Here is a 17,854-nt window from a genome sequence, read left to right as displayed (position 1 = left end):
AGAGTTTGTTTGTCAGTTGTACGAGCCAGGGATATCCATCACCAATGTTGGCCACCTCCACTGGAGATTGTTCACAAAGAAACAATCAGAAGCTCAAGAGTTGCCGCCTACTCGAGGAGCTTTGGAAGAAGCTATCGCGCGTGCCCACTACCAAGCAATGGTGTGGAATCAAGATTACATGCCTGACCCACAGTTCCCACCTGCTACAGACTTTGGGTGGAAAGTGGAAGGTGATGGTCTGGTGGCCATCTCAACAAAGAAACTTCCTGCCCCATAAGCCATCACTCACCTCGTTAAGTGTGGATGTACGACAACAAAATGCAGCTCTCACTGCTCTTGCAGATTACAGAATATGAACTGCACAGAAATGTGTGTGTGTGTGTGGTGCAGATGATGACAACTGTACTAACAATGACCACGGACATGCTTTTGGGATGGCTGAAGAAGAAGAAGAAGATTATGAAGATCCTTTGTTGTGAACAATATAAGAAGCTAATCTAAAAGCAAAAACATGTTTCCAGATAACTCGGTGCAAAAAAATTTACAATGTGTGTCAACAATAACCATTAGATGCACATAGGAACACAATCATGGTAATGCAGAATTGTGGCCAAAATATGCTCCTTGAACTTTGACCTTAGTTCAAGGTCACAAGAGTCACAAGAATATTGACAACATCAGTCAGCTAATAGGACCCAGGATACATTTGTGATTACCCACGATCGATGTTTCTATACGTGAAGGTACCCATTTGTTTGCGAACGGGTACGTTTTTCATGGAAGTCCTTCACGAACCTGCTGTACATGTCTGATGTGCGACTGAAGGTGCTACAGGAATGTGGAATCTATTGGTTTCATGCTTTAGCATTCGCCGTATCTGCATTGCCTGTTCGCTTCTGGCCTCCCACCTGTGCGTAGCACGGGTATCTCACTAGTTCTCATAATAAAGCTTTGTTGAAAATTTGATGACAAAGCTCAAATGGTAAAAAACCTTATGACCTGGACAGACACACAGAATTGATTGCAAAACCCCGTCTCCTGCTGCGAGGGGATCAAGATAATAAAGATGTGTTGTACAGCATTATGTGTGATGCTTTTGATACAGATGTATTGCACAGTCAAGACTTGTGAACCCATGGACTTGTGAACAAAAATATCAATAAGAGATCTGTATTTATGCTGAAGTGAAAAGCAAAATACACCAACATGGACCCGACATATTTAAAAATTAATCAGAACGAGATGCATAATTTTCTTAAGAGCTAAAAGGAAAGCATTAAGACCTTACACCCTTATGACAGAAATAAATACACAAATCACAATATCAAGGTCTTACAAGTCTTATTTTAATACCGTGCAGCTGATCCACACAATGTGTGTGTGTGTGTGTGTGTGTGTGTGTGTGTGTGTGTGTGTGTGTGTGTGTGTGTGTGTGTGCGTGTGTGTGTGTGTGTGTGTGTGTGTGTGTGTGTGTGTGTCTTAAGAGGATCAAAATGGAAAAGAGAAAGGCAGTGCAAATCAGTAGCAGAAAGAAAAGGGAATGGGCAAGGGGTCGAGGAGAGTACAAGAGAGCATGGGTGTTGTATTGAAGAAAGCATGGCTTGATGATGGGCAGCAATCTTGAAAGACTAGAGCGATGGGCACAAGACAACAGACACAGGTAGTTGGTTTTTCTGTTGAAATTAGAGGAATGAAGGAGGTGAGAGTTCCATTTAGAATTGAGGAGGGTAACCAGGTATGGGATTATGAAAGGACAAGTGAAAAAGCAACGGGCAGGCTGATGGAAGACGGAACACCGAGAGCATGGAGTGATGAGAGTGCAGGAGGAGGGAGGCCAGAAGTGAGGTGATAAAATGCTATAGGATTTTTTTTGTGAATCTACAAAAAAGCAGCAGCCATTGTCTCCAATTGTATAAAGACAAGACAGAGGAAAAACAAATACTAAACCATACGTCATATTTGCATAATCAGCAATTGCTGTTGCACAAATCACAAACAGAGCACATTTTCTTTTGCATTGTGTTGAGGCTCGTGGAGGAGATTTCCGTAAATTGCATACATTCGTGGGTGAAAAAAATCCCATTAAGTTTGAAATCAATATGACTTTCAGAATATTGTATTATGATTCCCAAATTGTTGTGGTCTTGACGCTATGCATGTGGGGATAGTTTTTCAAATGATGTGTCCTCCCCTACTCCTTGATCTTAATCCCATTCTCACTTTTACGCAGCTGTTGGTGTTTTCCCCTTTCCATTTTTTTCCCTTCCAGCCTGCTCTTGTTCTTCCACGAGCCTCGATCATGTATACAAATTTTAAAACCTTTTAAAAGACTAGGACGACACTTGTAGCGTGCATGGTCTCACCTCGCGTGTTCATTCTGGACATAAATACCATCGTTAACTGAACATGCTACTATTATTTGGACTTCCGCTTCCGGACCGGTCTGGAGAGGACGCTGGCGTTACTTGTTCGCCGCTTCTCCGACTGGGCCATTGTACATAGTTTGCTTTTCTGGTGGTCGTGGCGGATTTTTGGCCGTTGGGTCTGCCCTCTGCTCGGTCCCGGCTCTGCTCCTGGCTTCGCCTGCCCGGCTCCTCCACGGTTTCCTCAGGCCCCACTCCCGTTGTTTGTGGCCGTTGTTTGCGGCTGTGGCTGTTTGCCGCTATGGTCTTGGTTTGCGGCTGCGGTCATTTGCCGCTGCGTTTGCCGCTTTGCCTCCTCGACCTTGGCCTCGTACTCGTCCCTTCGCTCCTGCCTGGCATGGCTCTGAGGTACTCCGCCGCAAGGCTTCTTCTGCTCAATACTCACTCCACCCCATCATGCATCTCTGCAATCAAATACCACGGACTCCTGCGACGACCCAGATACATTCATAGAGGCTCTGGTCGTAAGTTTGTTTACTTACAAACAGGTCACTCCATTCCCGTACTCTGGTCGGCTCAGCGCACTCCCACTCATCGTCCCAGCGCACCTGGTCACAGCAACGCACATGATCGCAACTCATGTCTGCAAACCCTGGCTAAATCACCTGAGTTCATCCCCACCGTACAAAGCAACATCAAGCTCACCCTGTTCAATACCCGGTCCCTCAACAACAAAAGCCTCATCCTGAACGACTACATTCTGGACAATAAACTGGACTTTCTCTGTCTCACTGAAACCTGGCAACAACCACTGGACTACTTCTCACTCAACCTCACTACACCCAATGGATATTCATACATCAATAAACCACGCTCGGAGGGCCGTGGCGGTGGAATTGCCGTAATTCACCGACAGGACATCAAGACCAGCCTCATCTCCATCTCATCTGCTCCATCATTTGAACACCTGGCTTTTAAACTCTCTGGTCACACACAGTCAGTCATGGCTGTCGTCTTCCGCCCTCCCAAACCACACCCATCATTCCTGTCTGACTTCTCCTACTTTCTGACCCAGCTCTGTTCCCTCTCCCCCTCAATCCTCCTCCTCAGTGATTTCAATATCCACATGGACTCCACTGACTCAACAATAACCACTGACTTCACTGATTTACTCACCTGCTTTAACCTCACTCAACATGTCAACTTTCCTACCCATAACCGTGGTCACATTCTGGACCTTGTCTGCTCTACTGGATTAATTTTGCACCATCTCTCTGGCTCCGACCTCACCCTCTCTGACCACTTAGCCATCACTATGACCATCAACATCCCCACCCCAGCACCAAGGCATTATCGCACTATCAACTTCCGTAAGCTAAACGCTCTTTCACCTACCTCATTCTCATCCACCCTCTCTGAAAAAATGTCCACTTCTCCCTTCGTTGACCTCCACACCCCTTCTGACCTCACTGACTACTACTACCACCACAATCTCTCCTCCTGCCTTGACCAGCTTGCGCCTATGAAAACCAAAACAGTTTCTTTCACCCATTCTGCTCCCTGGTTTACCCCTGAACTCCGCCTGATGAAAACTCGTGCTCGCCAACTTGAAAGACTCTGCAATAAAACAGGTCTTACAATTCACTCCCAAGCCGACAAGGACCACCTACAGCACTACAAAGATGCCCTCTCCCGCGCCCGCTCCGCCTACTACTCTCAAATTATCCACTCTGGCTCTGGAAACCCAAAAGCACTCTTCTCTACAATAAACAAACTCCTCAGCCCCCTGAACACCACCACCCAGTCATTCACAGTAGACAACTGCATCTCCTTCCTTTCATTCTTCCAATGCAAAATTGACAACATCGACAACAGCTTAACCACCACCGCACCCGCTCCCCCTCAAACCACCTGCCCCCCCTTATCCTGCCAACCCCTGTCTCAATTCTCCCCAGTCTCCCCTACTGACCTCTCTGTACTCCTCATAGGAATGAAAACTGCCACCTGCACTCTTGACTACGTCCCCTCCAGCTTTGTCAAGGCCTCCCTTCCTGCTCTCTCTCCACTTATCACTGCAACAATAAACTCCTCCCTGTCTACAGGCATCGTCCCACCATCCCTCAAAATTGCTGCTGTTACCCCCATTCTGAAAAAACCTGGACTCAACCCTGACACCCTAAACAACTTCAGACCCATCTCCAACCTACCCTTTCTGTCAAAAGTTTTGGAACGCGCTGTAGCCACTCAACTCAAACATCATCTCTCTGCCAATAACCTGTATGAAACATTCCAATCCGGATTCCGCTCCAACCACAGTACTGAAACTGCTCTCCTCAAAATCACCAACGACCTTCTCCTCTCCTCTGACGCTGGCAACCTCAACATTCTCATCCTCCTCGACCTCAGCGCCGCCTTTGACACCATCAATCACACCATCCTCCTGTGGAGGTGTAACTCAGTGTAACTCATTGGTTGGAACTGGTAACGAAGCAGGTACTAGCAGGTGGTCGTAAGAATGTCAGGAATGTATCTCGCTCTGTCGAAGCTGGGATTCCTTTGTCCACCTTTATTACGACCCCGGGCTAACACACATTCCCAAGCCCGCACTATTGTTTTGGACATCGGGATGCAAAGAGGGTGAAGAAACTCCCCAGCAGGGGGGCGATTGTGGATGACCAAGGAGCTTCAGCGCACGGAGGATTAACATTTAGCGCACGGAGGATTAACTCGAGTGTGCCCATAAAAACGAGAACAAACTTTGAGTGAGGGGCACTTGCCACGAGAACCTCTGCCCGACGGAACGAACGAGTACGGAACGGGAAACAGCACTAGGAGAGCACCGGCCAACGAAGAAGAACCAACGACTTGAATACTAAATTCGTTATAAGTATCATAGTTCTTTATTATATTGAAACAAGTGAATTATTAGCTAATAAAGCTTTGCTTTGGTAAACGCTGTTTGGTCATATCGTAGCCTCCTGAGTCAAATAACTATTCCCGAACACTTCTCAACCGACTTGAAACCACCTTTAACATTACCGGCACTGCCCTCTCTTGGATTAAATCATACCTCTCTGACAGACGCCAGTTCATCTCCATCAATAACTGCAAATCCCCCACTGCTCCCCTCCCCCAAGGTGTCCCCCAAGGTTCAGTTCTTGGCCCCCTCCTCTTCATCCTTTACCTGTCCCCCCTCGGTCACTTAATCCGCCGTCATGGTCTCCAATTCCACTGCTTCGCCGATGACATCCAGCTTTTCATCTCCACCAAGTCCATCTCCACCACCACCCACTCTATCCTGACAAACTGCATCACTGAAATAAAATCCTGGCTTCAAATCAACTTCCTCAAACTTAACTATGATAAATCTGAAATAATCATCATTGGCCCAAAAACACTCACCAAATCCACCCATAACTTTGCCCTCAACATCGACGGTTTCCCAGTATCCACCTCCCCTCACATCCGGAATCTTGGCATCATCTTTGACCAAACCCTCTCCTTCGACAAATACACTAAACAGATCACAAAGACAGCCTTCTTTCACCTGAAAAACATCGCCCGTCTCCGTCCATCCCTCTCCTCCACGGCTGCAGAAACCCTCATCCACGCCTTCATCACCTCCCGTCTGGACTACTGCAACAGCCTCCTCTATGGTTCACCCTCAATAATCACCAATAAACTCCAATACATTCAGAACTCCACTGCCCGTCTACTCACCCATTCCCGGACCCATGACCACATCACCCCCATCCTTTACAAGCTTCACTGGCTCCCCATCCACCAGAGAATCCAGTACAAAATCCTCCTCTTGACCTACAAAGCCCTCCATAACCTGGCCCCATCCTACCTGACTGACCTCCTCTCCAGACACACTCCCACCCTCAACCTCTGCTCTGCTGGTACCAACCTCCTGACCCCCCCCCCCCCCCTTCCCCATGCGGACCAAATTCAGATCCTGGGGGGACAGGGCCTTCTCCATCGCTGCTCCCACCCTCTGGAAATCACTACCTCACACCATCAGAGACTCCTCCCCACTCACCACATTCAAAACATCACTCAAGACCCACCTGTTCAACACTGCATTCAACATTTAACCCACAGCATTTAACCCCTGACTATCTCTTCTCCTTCTCCTTCTCCTTCCTTTTGCTTTGATTATTTACCTATTGATTTTTGTCTTTTTGCACTTGTTTTTTGTACTCTGTCAAAGCGCCTTTGGGCTTCTTGAAAAGCGCTATATAAAATAAATGTATTATTATTATTATTATTATTATTATGGCCCACTGCTAGAATGGTCCATATACCCGTATCATCCATGCACCTTATTATGTCGCATAGTTTCTTGGCATGGGATATGAACGTCATAAATTTAATGCTTCAATCACATCGGGTCAAAGATCAGATATACAAAGTTTCAGATTTTTCAGATAAGGACTATCCGGATAACCAATCAAAGCTGGAATACGACTTCACCCATGATGTCTTTATTATCTCCCTAAAAATGGCCTCTAAAGGTGGTTTTTTAAATTTTTATATAACCCATGGGGAGATGATGACATATGCCAAGTTTCAATTTTTCTGAGCAGTTTCATTTTCTGACTTTTCAAGGGCTGGCAGGATGACCTAGGCCCTAGAGGTACGACCACTCGCCTCTAAGCTGTCTTGTCTGTGTTTGAATCCCAACCCAGCTATAAACTGTCATTCCTTTGTGTGTGTATTCCCCGTCTGCCGGTATTAGTTGGTGGTCGTTAAAGGTCTGCCGGTATTAGTTGGTGGCCGTTAAAGGTCTGCCGGTATTAGTTGGTGGCCGTTAAAGGTCTGCCGGTATTAGTTGGTGGCCGTTAAAGGTCTGCCGGTATTAGTTGGTGGCCGTTAAAGGTCTGCCGGTATTAGTTGGTGGCCGTTAAAGGTCTGCCGGTATTAGTTGGTGGCCGTTAAAGGTCTGCCGGTATTAGTTGGTGGCCGTTAAAGGTCTGCCGGTATTAGTTGGTGGCCGTTAAAGGTCTGCCGGTATTAGTTGGTGGCCGTTAAAGGTCTGCCGGTATTAGTTGGTGGCCGTTAAAGGTCTGCCGGTATTAGTTGGTGGCCCATGGTGTCCCTCACGAAGAGAAGGCGAGCTATCGCTGGCACCATGAATCAATTACAAATTTCTGCCCGAACCAGCAGAGGGCATTGCGGAAGCGGCACAGTCGTGCTTTCAGCCAATGATGCTACTCCGCAGCCTTGTGTTGCATACGAACAAAGAATTGCTGGGATACCCATCTCAGTTTCATTGACCTTCCAACTCTATTGGTCCATCCCACAATAAAAATAAGTTTTAATGTTTTAAATATATATATATTGAACAAACAATGGTGATCGTAGGGAATTGGGTGTGGGTGGACAGAAAGCTCTTCAACAGTCCAGCTACTTCTTTACTCCACGTATTTGGCTCTTTCAGAGACAGAAGAATGAAATATTCAAAACATTATCGGTGATTAGGCCTTACATAAAATAGGTCATGTTGTACCGAAGTTCACGTGGTTACATTGAAGAATGGGGTGTGTGAAACGTACCAGATCCGTTATGGATTTTCACAATGGGATCCAAATGCTCAAGGCTGCAGCACACACACCAACACACTCATTTGTTTTGAGCATTTAAAAAAAGTAAAGTTGGACATTGGTGCTTATCCAAACTTCATAATGTTTAGCAATTTCGTAATTCACATGGGCATTGTCTCGTTCAATATCTATCATCATGGTAGATATTGATAGATGGTCATACTGATAGATATTCGTTGTATTGTACCAGAACATTCGTTATTGTGACCATCATCATAACCAGGTTTAGTTATAGTCAGTTTTCTGTAATGGGCTATCATACCGGAGAAACGGAACTGCCAAACGGTGATACAAGTCTCAGAAGATGGAGTATACTCCCCTTAACATGTCTCAAAGAATCACGCACGCTCCCTCCCCCAAATAAATGCACTTCTCCTCCAGATATCTGAAGCAGATCGAGTGGACGCTTCATTCAGCTCTAAGTGCAAATAAAGGTGCGATCCATTTACACATTTACTTGTTGTCACTGCACTTCTAACTCTCCATTCCAAACTCGTGCTAGTGCAGAAGTATCATCATCTTTAAAGGTGTCTTCCAGCAAACATTGTACTCATTGCCTCACCTGTGCACCTTACGGAAGGAATCTTCTTCCTCCTGACCGAGAATTTTGGGCAGCTCAATGGCAGATTCGAGACAAGGCAGGCTTACCGTCTGAACAGGAACCACATGCACTGGAACCTCAAGCCTTTCATAGCTGTTGGCACAAGGGATATTTAAGAAAATCGTTCCATGCTAAGACAACACAACTGCCCCGGCCGCAGCTCCGACGTTTCAATTTTCACCTGGAGCCGCCATCAACTTGCACGGATTGGAAGCAGGTGAGCAGCACACGACCTGCCTGGGATTATGGAAATCATAAGATTTTGTAGGTTCAAATTTTAAATGCATTAAAAACTTTTACATGCAAATGTTACAATGTCGCTCTGTCTGCACAGCATGAAGAGCTGCTCAGGCAATGAGACGATTAATTTATTAATCACATGGGGCACCAGAAACACGAGTGCACAGCAACTAAGGATTTTGAACTTTGGTCGTTAAGAAGAGACCGATGAGACAAGGGTGGGAGACTTTCTGAAACACTGAGAAGCATTGAGAACCGTTTTACGCCACACACCTTGGCATTTCCTGTGTCACCAAAGCAGGCAAAAATGAGTCCCACGAAGCATCCATCCATCATCTGGTACATAGCCTGCGTGCGGACATCTCCAAACAGACAGGTAAGGCAGATAATGATACCATCAATGACAAAAAAACTGTGTCATATTGTAGAAAATAATTGGTGGTTTTTCATTTATGCAAGCACAGTGGTGGCCTAGTGATGATAACATCAGACTGAGATGGCTCCAAACCCAGATGGATAATGAATGAAGTTCAGGCTGGGGGTAATGACTGCTCCTGGCCTGGTCAACATGCAATTATGTACCAGTCTCCACAATGTGGTTGACTCAATGCACTGGAAACTTTGCAACCCTTTCACCAATTAATCAGTTACAATAACCAATCCCAGTCGCCTGTTGTTCTACGAGTTTGAATTTGAAGGAATGCATTTATAACTAGAACGGTGATCGGTAGGGAGCGTACCTCCACCAGGCTGAACAGTTTATGTTTTGTATCCCACTGATAGAGTGACAAGTCACAACTGGATCCGACATGAACCAAAATCGAATCGGCTTGTTCTCGTCACTTACCTAACTCATACACCTAGTTTTGTCATGTTGTCCATAACTTTTTGAGATATCCAGCCATATATCATTTTTAGCCCTATCTCTCAATGGTGAAGAATCACGTCGAAAAATCCCATTTCCGGATCCGGATCCAGATCTGAATCTTCACCAACATCGAATCATTTCGTCCTTGTCACATACCCAACATGTCCACCGAATTTCGTCCGAATCCATCCAAAACCTTTTGAGATACCCTGTTCACAAACAATCAGACATGTGGGAAAACATAACCTCTGCCAACCTTCAGTGGCGGAAGTAAAAGTAACAGTACAGGATGCCATAACTGCAGGGCCTAAGTAAACCAAGTAACTACCGAGAAATGCAATGGACAGCTTGCCCTATCTGTGGATGGTTAACAGTTGTGTTGTACTTTTTTATCTTTTTTACACACCTCCATTTAAAAACATGACAACTACTCTTAGGGACTAATTGAACTTTGTAGTTAAGATTGAAGTTTTGGCTAACACGGCTTTACAAATGGCCATTTGATCAAATGCAATGGTTCACCGAGGTGCACAATGAAATACTTGCAAATAAACATTAATATTGTCCTGTGGACGACTCTATTAAGACAGAGCGTTCATGGATGGTTAATTGAGCTTACTTTGAGGCGTTTCCAATTGATGGCGGACGATACGTGAGCAGGGGGGTTTGGGGGAGAATGCCGACTTACCAGACGGTCCACGACGATGTCTTCATCCTTTGAAAAGTAACTCACAAACGAAAACGGAATTTATGATACAAAAATAAACAATTTGTTATTCGGAACCTGAGAACAATGGACGCGACAATAAATAACTAAAACCGAGGTTGGGATCCCACTCAAAGACTTCAAATGCAAGACAATGGAAGGATGAATAAAAGCAAACGTTGTGTGGTGCGTTTGTGTTGGCTTAGCTCTGTCTGTAGTCAGGTCGGTCATGCTCCATCCGACGTGGCTCTGGTCGGCGCGAACCGCTCGGTCCCGTCTGCGGGCTTTCCACCGGCCCTCCGTGCGACTCAAACGGGTCGCGTGCAGCTCGCTCCTCCGGCCGTGCCCGGACTCGGCCACGCGGTCTCGCCCCCTCGTCCGGAACCAAAATGAGACGTCCGCCGGCACAGGAACGCGCAATGGGCAACAGGGGAAGAAAGGAACGGTCTCCAACGCGGGAAGGCAGGAAGAGGCAGACAAAGGTGTAGAGGAAGAGGCGAAGGGCGAAAAGGGGGAGAGAAAATGTCTGTCTCCGCTCACTTTTATCAGACCTCGTCTGACGTCAGCTCTCTATCTCTGCCAACCAGTGCATCATTTCCTTGTGGCCTTCAGTGCCTTCCTCACATCCTGGTGTTTTTCCTCCAATGAGCGCAGCGCTTGTTGGTAACGTTTTCCGCCCTCCACACTGATTGGCCGAGCGTCTCGCACCTTTAGTGTTATGTCATCGTGTGGCATGTGATTGCCGGTGGCCAATCAGTGTGGCACATCCTTCATCTTCCCTGCGCTCCAATCAGCGACCTGATCTTACTTGCCCCTCCCCCCTGTCAATCACGTGTTCTCCTGGCGTGGCTCTCGGCCTGCTTGTTCGATGTTTGCTTCCCTGATGGTGATGTCAGCCCAAGTGCGTGGTCGCCTGCTGTTTGTTCTTCCGGTCAGTCATTGTGAGGGGGGATTTAATTAATGTGGATGCGCTATTGGGGCTAACTAATGTATGTGATGTATTGCCATAAGGGACACCGGAATGATCACAGAGGGGGACGACATACAATGGAATTAGCATAATCCCTACGCGAGTTAACAAGCCCTGCCCCCTCGTGGCGGGGACGAAGACACAAGATTAATCCGACATTCGGGCTGCAGAACTTATTACATCAAGATTCCCTATCACGACAGTCGAGCAACTACCTATGCAGATCTACCTGGATCTATATATCCCCCTAACCCACCGACATAACAATATTCACCTTGAGCATTAAATAAGATCAGATTCTAGAAATACTGTATTTCGCTGAATGGCAATGAAAGTGAAGAAAGAACAAATCGATCGTTTGACCATGCTACTTCTAGAGGTTTGGAGTTATCAACAACAACCGAAAAATCCCAAATTCACAAAGGATCGGTCATGTCCGACTTGAAATGCCAATATAGATGTTCGAGTACAACAGAGCATATGCAGACAGAAAATGGCCAGGGACTGAGGACATATATGACAAGTGAAGAGGCAAGGGTGAGGAAAACCTCACCAACGTGAGAGGGCCACACGGTGATGTGTGGATGAGAGTGGTACCATCCAACGACACGCAAGGTCCGACCGCTCTGCGCGGACAAATGGTGCCGCAGCAGTTAAGAACCACAACCAGTCCCGCAAGAGTTAAGAAGTGCAAAGCAAATGTCTGCACTTAATTTCTGTGTGATTCCTTGTCAGTGCTGCATGGTAGTTGAGGAGGGTTGAACAAATCACAGCTGATGGTCAGATTCAGCGACAGTCAAACATGAACAGTGTTTGGAAGACTTGATGGAAGTCGAGTGGAACAGAAAGCAGAAGCAGATTACAAATCCAGGAAGAGTAGCGAGGTTTGAAGGATAGAAGAGGGAATTAAACATGGGAAGAATGACAAAAAGACATCAGGAGTTGAGCATGTGTGGCAATTTAATGTTTGTGCAAAGTCAGACATCAGATGAGGGGCATGGAGGGAATTAGGTCCTGAACAGTGGGGGGAGGGGGGGAGGGGGGGGGGGGGGAAAGCTCAAGTATGGAAGAATACCAAACTGTCTCAAAAGTAGATGGGAGAAAGGGTAGATGAGTAGGAGTGTGGAAGAGGAAGGAGGGGAAAAGGGAGAGGGCAGGGATAAAAACGTCTTTAAACGTGTGTTAATGACAGGTAGACATAAACTACCCAGTGCATTGTGGACCTTTGTATATCACATAAGTAAAAGGTAAAAGCAGAGCTGGTTAGGTGGATGTGAATGCAAGCATAAAGGATATCTCTGCCTTCGTGGTGGCTGCAGACAGCTGCTCAGGGGAGATCTCCACACGGTCCTTACGCTTATCCGAGCGGCGCAGGATCATGACAGACATCACGTGAACAACTTGTTCACAATCAACCTAAAAGGCATTGAAGAAAGATAAGCCAGAATGGATCGGGGTAGAGACTATGAATGAGGAACGGAAGATAAAATGACGTTTAAAATGAAAATGAACCTCGTTTTAAGAATGGAGTGAACTAGGAAGAAAATCCTATTTGGATTTGTTGACCCCCAAGTGGAGAAGATAGTTGGAGGGCTGAGTGAATGTGAATATTGGAAGGCAGTGGTGGTGTTGTTCGAGCCACATAATACAAACATAGGGGTGGGGTTGGGTCAGCCCCTCATGGTGAATATGGGTTGGGTCAGCCCATCATGGTGAATATGGGTTGGGTCAGCCCCTCATGGTGAATATGGGTTGGGCCAGCCCCTCATGGTGAATATGGGTTGGGCCAGCCCCTCATGGTGAATATGGGTTGGGCCAGCCCCTCATGGTGAATATGGGTTGGTTTAGCCCCTCATGGTGAATATGGGTTGGGTCAGCCCCTCATGGTGAATATGGGTTGGGCCAGCCCCTCATGGTGAATATGGGTTGGGCCACCCTCTCATGGTGAATATGGGTTGGGTCAGCCCCTCATGGTGAATATGGGTTGGGTCAGCCCCTCATGGTGAATATGGGTTGGGTCAGCCCCTCATGGTGAATATGGGTTGGGTCAGCCCCTCATGGTGAATATGGGTTGGGCCAGCCCCTCATGGTGAATATGGGTTGGGTCAACCGCTCATGGTGAATATGGGTTGGGTCAGCCCCTCATGGTGAAAGGATTACCTGAACCCCATGAAGGAAATATGGCTGTAGGTTTTGCTGAGCCGAGGATGGGATGGCAACGAGGACTCGGGAGTAGGAAAGAGGCCGTTTTTACTATGTTTGCCAAATTCCACATGGGAGTGGAAGGAGGGTGTTGAAGTTTGAGGAAGATCATGGGGGGGGGAGGGGGGGATAGAGGACGTGGGGGTTGTTTGATCCTCACTCGGAGAGGCGGGTGTTGGGGTTGGCGAAGAGAAGGGGAAGAGGAAAACAAGAATGGAGGTGATTGTCGAGCTGAAGAAGGTCAAGAGAGTTGGGAAGAGAAAGAGTTGGTTAGATAGAGCCCAATGATGGGCGGTGTGGAACTGTAACACCCACCTCACCAATGCAGAGCCCCATAACCTCTTCATTCTCTGTGCTGAGAGCGTGCAGGAGGCACACAAGGAACGCATCAGTGTTGATGTGCACAGCGTCTAAAACCATTGAAGGTTTATGGCTCTTAAAGATGACGTTGATGTTTTTCGGCACTTCCCTGCAAGACCAGGTGCAAACTAAAAGAAAAAAAAATGAAACAATGTACAAATATTCCATTAAAAACTCAACAACGTGGCAAAAAAAAAATCTCAAAACAACATCTAGAAAGGGGAACATTCAAATACTATAATTTCAGAAGTGTTTGTATGACTTCTATGTATTCCTGAACAACTGGACGGAACAAGTTGAAAACTAGTGGTTGTAATCGGGGAGTGCGTGGGTAGGTTTCAGGTGGTAAATATAATTATTGATGCAGGGTATTCAGGGTAGGGGAAGGATATCAATCTTTCAGTGTAAATATGGATGGCACAGTCCCTCTCCTGGTGGTAACGGGTATCACAAGCCAGACTAAAATACGGCGGTAATGGGGGATTGACCCGTTTGCAATCCATAAGGATGGGTTCCTCAGTCGTCTACTTCATTTCAGTGCAGATGACAAGGATGAGGGCGACGTGGGATTGAAGGACGGAGATGAGAACAATGGGGAGTTGAAGGAAGAAATGTAAGATGGTGAAAGCATGAAGCAGGACGAGGACGTCGAACAGAACGCCATTAACGACACATCGATGGAGGTGGGAGGACTAGGACGGTGATGAGAACGAGGGTGGCGATGAGGACCAGGATTAGGATGGCGACTAGGTCTCGGCCAACCATGAGGCTTAGGGACAGCGAGGATAAGGGCGAGAATGGTGATAAGGACGAGGGCGGTGACAAGGAATATGACAGTGATGAGGACTACAACTATGACTGGGATGGCGGCTGGGATAGTGTAAGGTTGTTTGATGTAGGGTGTGGTGTAAGGATGGTATGGGGTGCGGTGTAAGGTCAGTACAAGGGCAGGACTAGGACGGCGCCTAGGACTAAGGTGACGACTCGGACGAATACGTGTTGTGGTTAAGACATTTACCCCGTTCAGACACGATTGTTCAATTTGCATGTATATACAGAAGATAGATAGACAGATGATTTGTAATATAGATACACATTTGTTTCAAACTTTTTGGAATGCACTGAGATTGTCTTCGGTCGGATTTGCCTTACAGGAAGAGAAGGCAAGCTGTTTCAGAGCAACTGCATCACCACAGGATTCAGGGTACCATGAGCAAGAAGAAGGGGAGGATAATTGAAGACAAGATGGGATGAATCTGTGCATGAGAGAGAGCAGGTTTCTGTGGAAGAATTCCCAAGGTGAGTTAACATCAGGGGTAGTAGATACAGGAGACTAGTCCTGAAGAGAGATGGCTGCTTGAATGAGCTGTCAGACTCGTCGGCATCGACTTTCACAAGCACATGATTAAATGAACCAATTGGAGCAGAGGAAGAGCAGGATACATTTGTGGAAAAGTTAGGCATCACCAAATCAAAAAGGCAACATTTGACATTGGGAGAAATCCGGGTTGGAACATTTACAGATTGTCAGTCCCATGGAGTCACAGAAGTCCTTGGCTGAAGAGCCATGGTTGGTGAGAAAGTTACCAACACCCAACCTACTTACACGGTCACAACTGAATTCGCCACATCTGAGGAAGAGAGAGTTGGGCTGAGGGGTTAAAAATTTGTCCACGTTGTCTGATAGAAGGATGTAGATGGAGTTGTCACTGAAAGGAGGACGGTACAACACACAAACAAACAAGAGGTGGTAGTGGAGGGTAAGTCACAGCTCGAGGTACTACTTGGGGTTGGGAGGTGTAAGATCAGTACAAGGGGAGTGGGAAATTTAATTAATGATGTAAAGAGCAACTCCACCACCAGGACATGGTTCAGGCCTATCAAATCAGGGGAGACAGTAACTGGGGAGGTTGGGGACGTCCTGTAGGAGGAAGGATTCTGTTAAACAGGTGGTGACGTCTCGTTTATCAGCAGCGACCTAGATTAGGAGGTCTATTAGCTTGGAGCGGAGACCTCGGATGTTTGAGGTCCACACTGTTAGAGATAGAGGGGGAAGAGGAGTTGGATTGGAAGGGGGGTTGGGGGGAAGAGAGGTGGCGTTGTATGGGGGTAAGGGTGGGGGGGGGGGGGCAGTAGTTGGATGCAGGATGGGGAGGGGGGGTGGTGAGGCTTTGCGGGGGCAAAATGAGGTTTGGGGGTAATGGGAGGGAGTTAAGGGGGTGAGGAGAGGGGGTGGGTGGGGTGAGGAGGGTGAGGTGGGTGGGGTGAGGGGAAGTGGGGTGGGTGAGGGGAAGTGGGGTGAGCGAGATGAGGGGGGAGTGAGCGGGGTGACGGGGGGAGGAGGAGTGGGTGGGGTGAGGGAGGGGTAGAAGGGGTGGGTGGGTGGAGTGACAGGGGTGGATGGGTGGGGTGAGAGGAGGAGGTGTGTGGGGTGAGAGGGGAGGAGGGGTGAGAGGAGGAGGAGGGGGGGTGTGGGGGACCCTCAACACAACCTCAACACTTCATCTCAAATGCATTTTAACGTTTCCTGGTCACGTTTCACAAGCACACATTCCATTGAAAACACTAATGCTGCTTGTATCAAGTAGGCCTTCGTTTTGTCCGTAAGGCCCCATCACCCCTCAGCTTCCTCAACAGCCTCATTTATCTTTTCGCGATAACCCGTCCTCTCTGTCTTTAATCAATAAAAACGGCACGATCTGTCATGGAGCAGCTCGAACCTAAACGCTCTCAACTCGATCGGGTTTTCTTTGTCCGCACATCGATTAAATCAGCTACTGATAATTTTTTTTCCAACAATGAAAAAATACCTTACACGTAAAATCTACCTTCGCGATGATTTTTATATCACATCAGAACGTTACCAACAGCGGGATAGATATATTTATTTATATATATATATTTATATATATATATTTATATGCATATATTTATATATATTTATATATATATATATATATATAGCGATCTTTTTTCTCATTTATATTGTGATTTTCATTGTCGAAAAAAAAAAGAAATACAATTTTACCGATTAAAACTACAAAAACACACTACCTTCTGATTGTAAACCCGCTCGCCACGATTTTATTGTTCTCAACAATTCTCGCAGTGCTGTGACATTGAGTGGTTAATTTACTAATTATAATATACTAGACAGTGAAATTAAATCGGTGATGTGTTCATATATTTTACATGTTCAGTGAAATGTTCATTAAAAAAAAAAGACTACTGAGCAACAACGAACAAAACCCATACACCGCTCAAATAACTCGCCATTGTGAATAAAATTGATTTAAACTTTTGTCCCTTTTGGCTAAAAGTTTTGTTTTGTTAAATATAGTTTTGCTAAATATAGATAAGTGCAATAATAATATTTAGCTTCATCAATACCCGCAGGTACCGGTATTTTATATTTTTATGGGGGTGTTTGGGCCCCTTTCAAGTTTCCTCAATGTCTGCCGTATGGCTGGAATTTGGCCGGGGTGCCGGTGATAGCACGCCTACTCCTCGTGAAGGTCGCCGTGGGATCTTTGACAATTAAGCGTTCATTTATTTGATACCGGTAACCAAGGTTATTGATTAGGTGAGAGCTGAAGCATCCTCGTTTGTGCAAGGCGGTCCTAAACTTTGTGAAAGCGTGTGGGAGACCTATATAGTTTTCTGGATATCCCAAAGACCTCCTTTTCTATATATTTTCTTTTCAGCACAGTTATGTTCAGGCGCGTGGCGTGTATAGAGCCTCGCAGCTCTAAAAACGCCATAAAACTCAAAAGAAGAAGGTGAGAGCTGATTGGTTATTCCCTCCAAATCTTGGGGAGAGACGTTATTGGGAGCCTTTCAGGTTCTGCACCAAGGGTGACTGTGCTTCTCTTGTACCCCTGTTATGTTTCGTTTGTGTGTTTTATTACCCCATCTTGTCTACTTATTTCTCCTTTCTT

The 17,854-nt window shown here is 46.4% G+C and overlaps 1 protein-coding gene across 3 annotated transcripts in view; it reads right to left on the bottom strand.

Moving 5' to 3' along the window:
* BRCC3 (BRCA1/BRCA2-containing complex subunit 3) overlaps positions 1 to 17,035 on the bottom strand; it is a 28,831-nt gene extending 11,796 nt beyond the window's left edge. For 2 of the 3 annotated variants that reach the window (XM_078767446.1, XM_078767444.1), the window contains exons 1-8: positions 16,745 to 16,822; positions 13,872 to 14,044; positions 12,651 to 12,770; positions 11,908 to 11,995; positions 9,084 to 9,172; positions 8,752 to 8,807; positions 8,532 to 8,663; positions 7,922 to 7,965 (exon numbers count right to left, since the gene is read on the bottom strand). In XM_078767446.1, the coding sequence (XP_078623572.1) occupies positions 7,922 to 7,965; positions 8,532 to 8,663; positions 8,752 to 8,807; positions 9,084 to 9,172; positions 11,908 to 11,995; positions 12,651 to 12,770; positions 13,872 to 13,976 (634 nt within the window). In that variant the 5' untranslated portion in view covers positions 13,977 to 14,044; positions 16,745 to 16,822. Of the gene's footprint in view, positions 1 to 7,921; positions 7,966 to 8,531; positions 8,664 to 8,751; positions 8,808 to 9,083; positions 9,173 to 11,907; positions 11,996 to 12,650; positions 12,771 to 13,871; positions 14,045 to 16,744; positions 16,823 to 16,970 lie in introns of those variants that run through there. The other variant, XM_078767445.1, reaches the window with a different exon arrangement.
* Between the last annotated feature and the right edge of the window lie 819 nt (positions 17,036 to 17,854).

This window comes from Myxine glutinosa, chromosome 13, assembly GCF_964187855.1.
Source record: "Myxine glutinosa chromosome 13, kmMyxGlut1.1, whole genome shotgun sequence".
Lineage (NCBI taxonomy): Eukaryota > Metazoa > Chordata > Myxini > Myxiniformes > Myxinidae > Myxine > Myxine glutinosa.
This window is presented reverse-complemented; position numbering and strand designations above follow the sequence as displayed.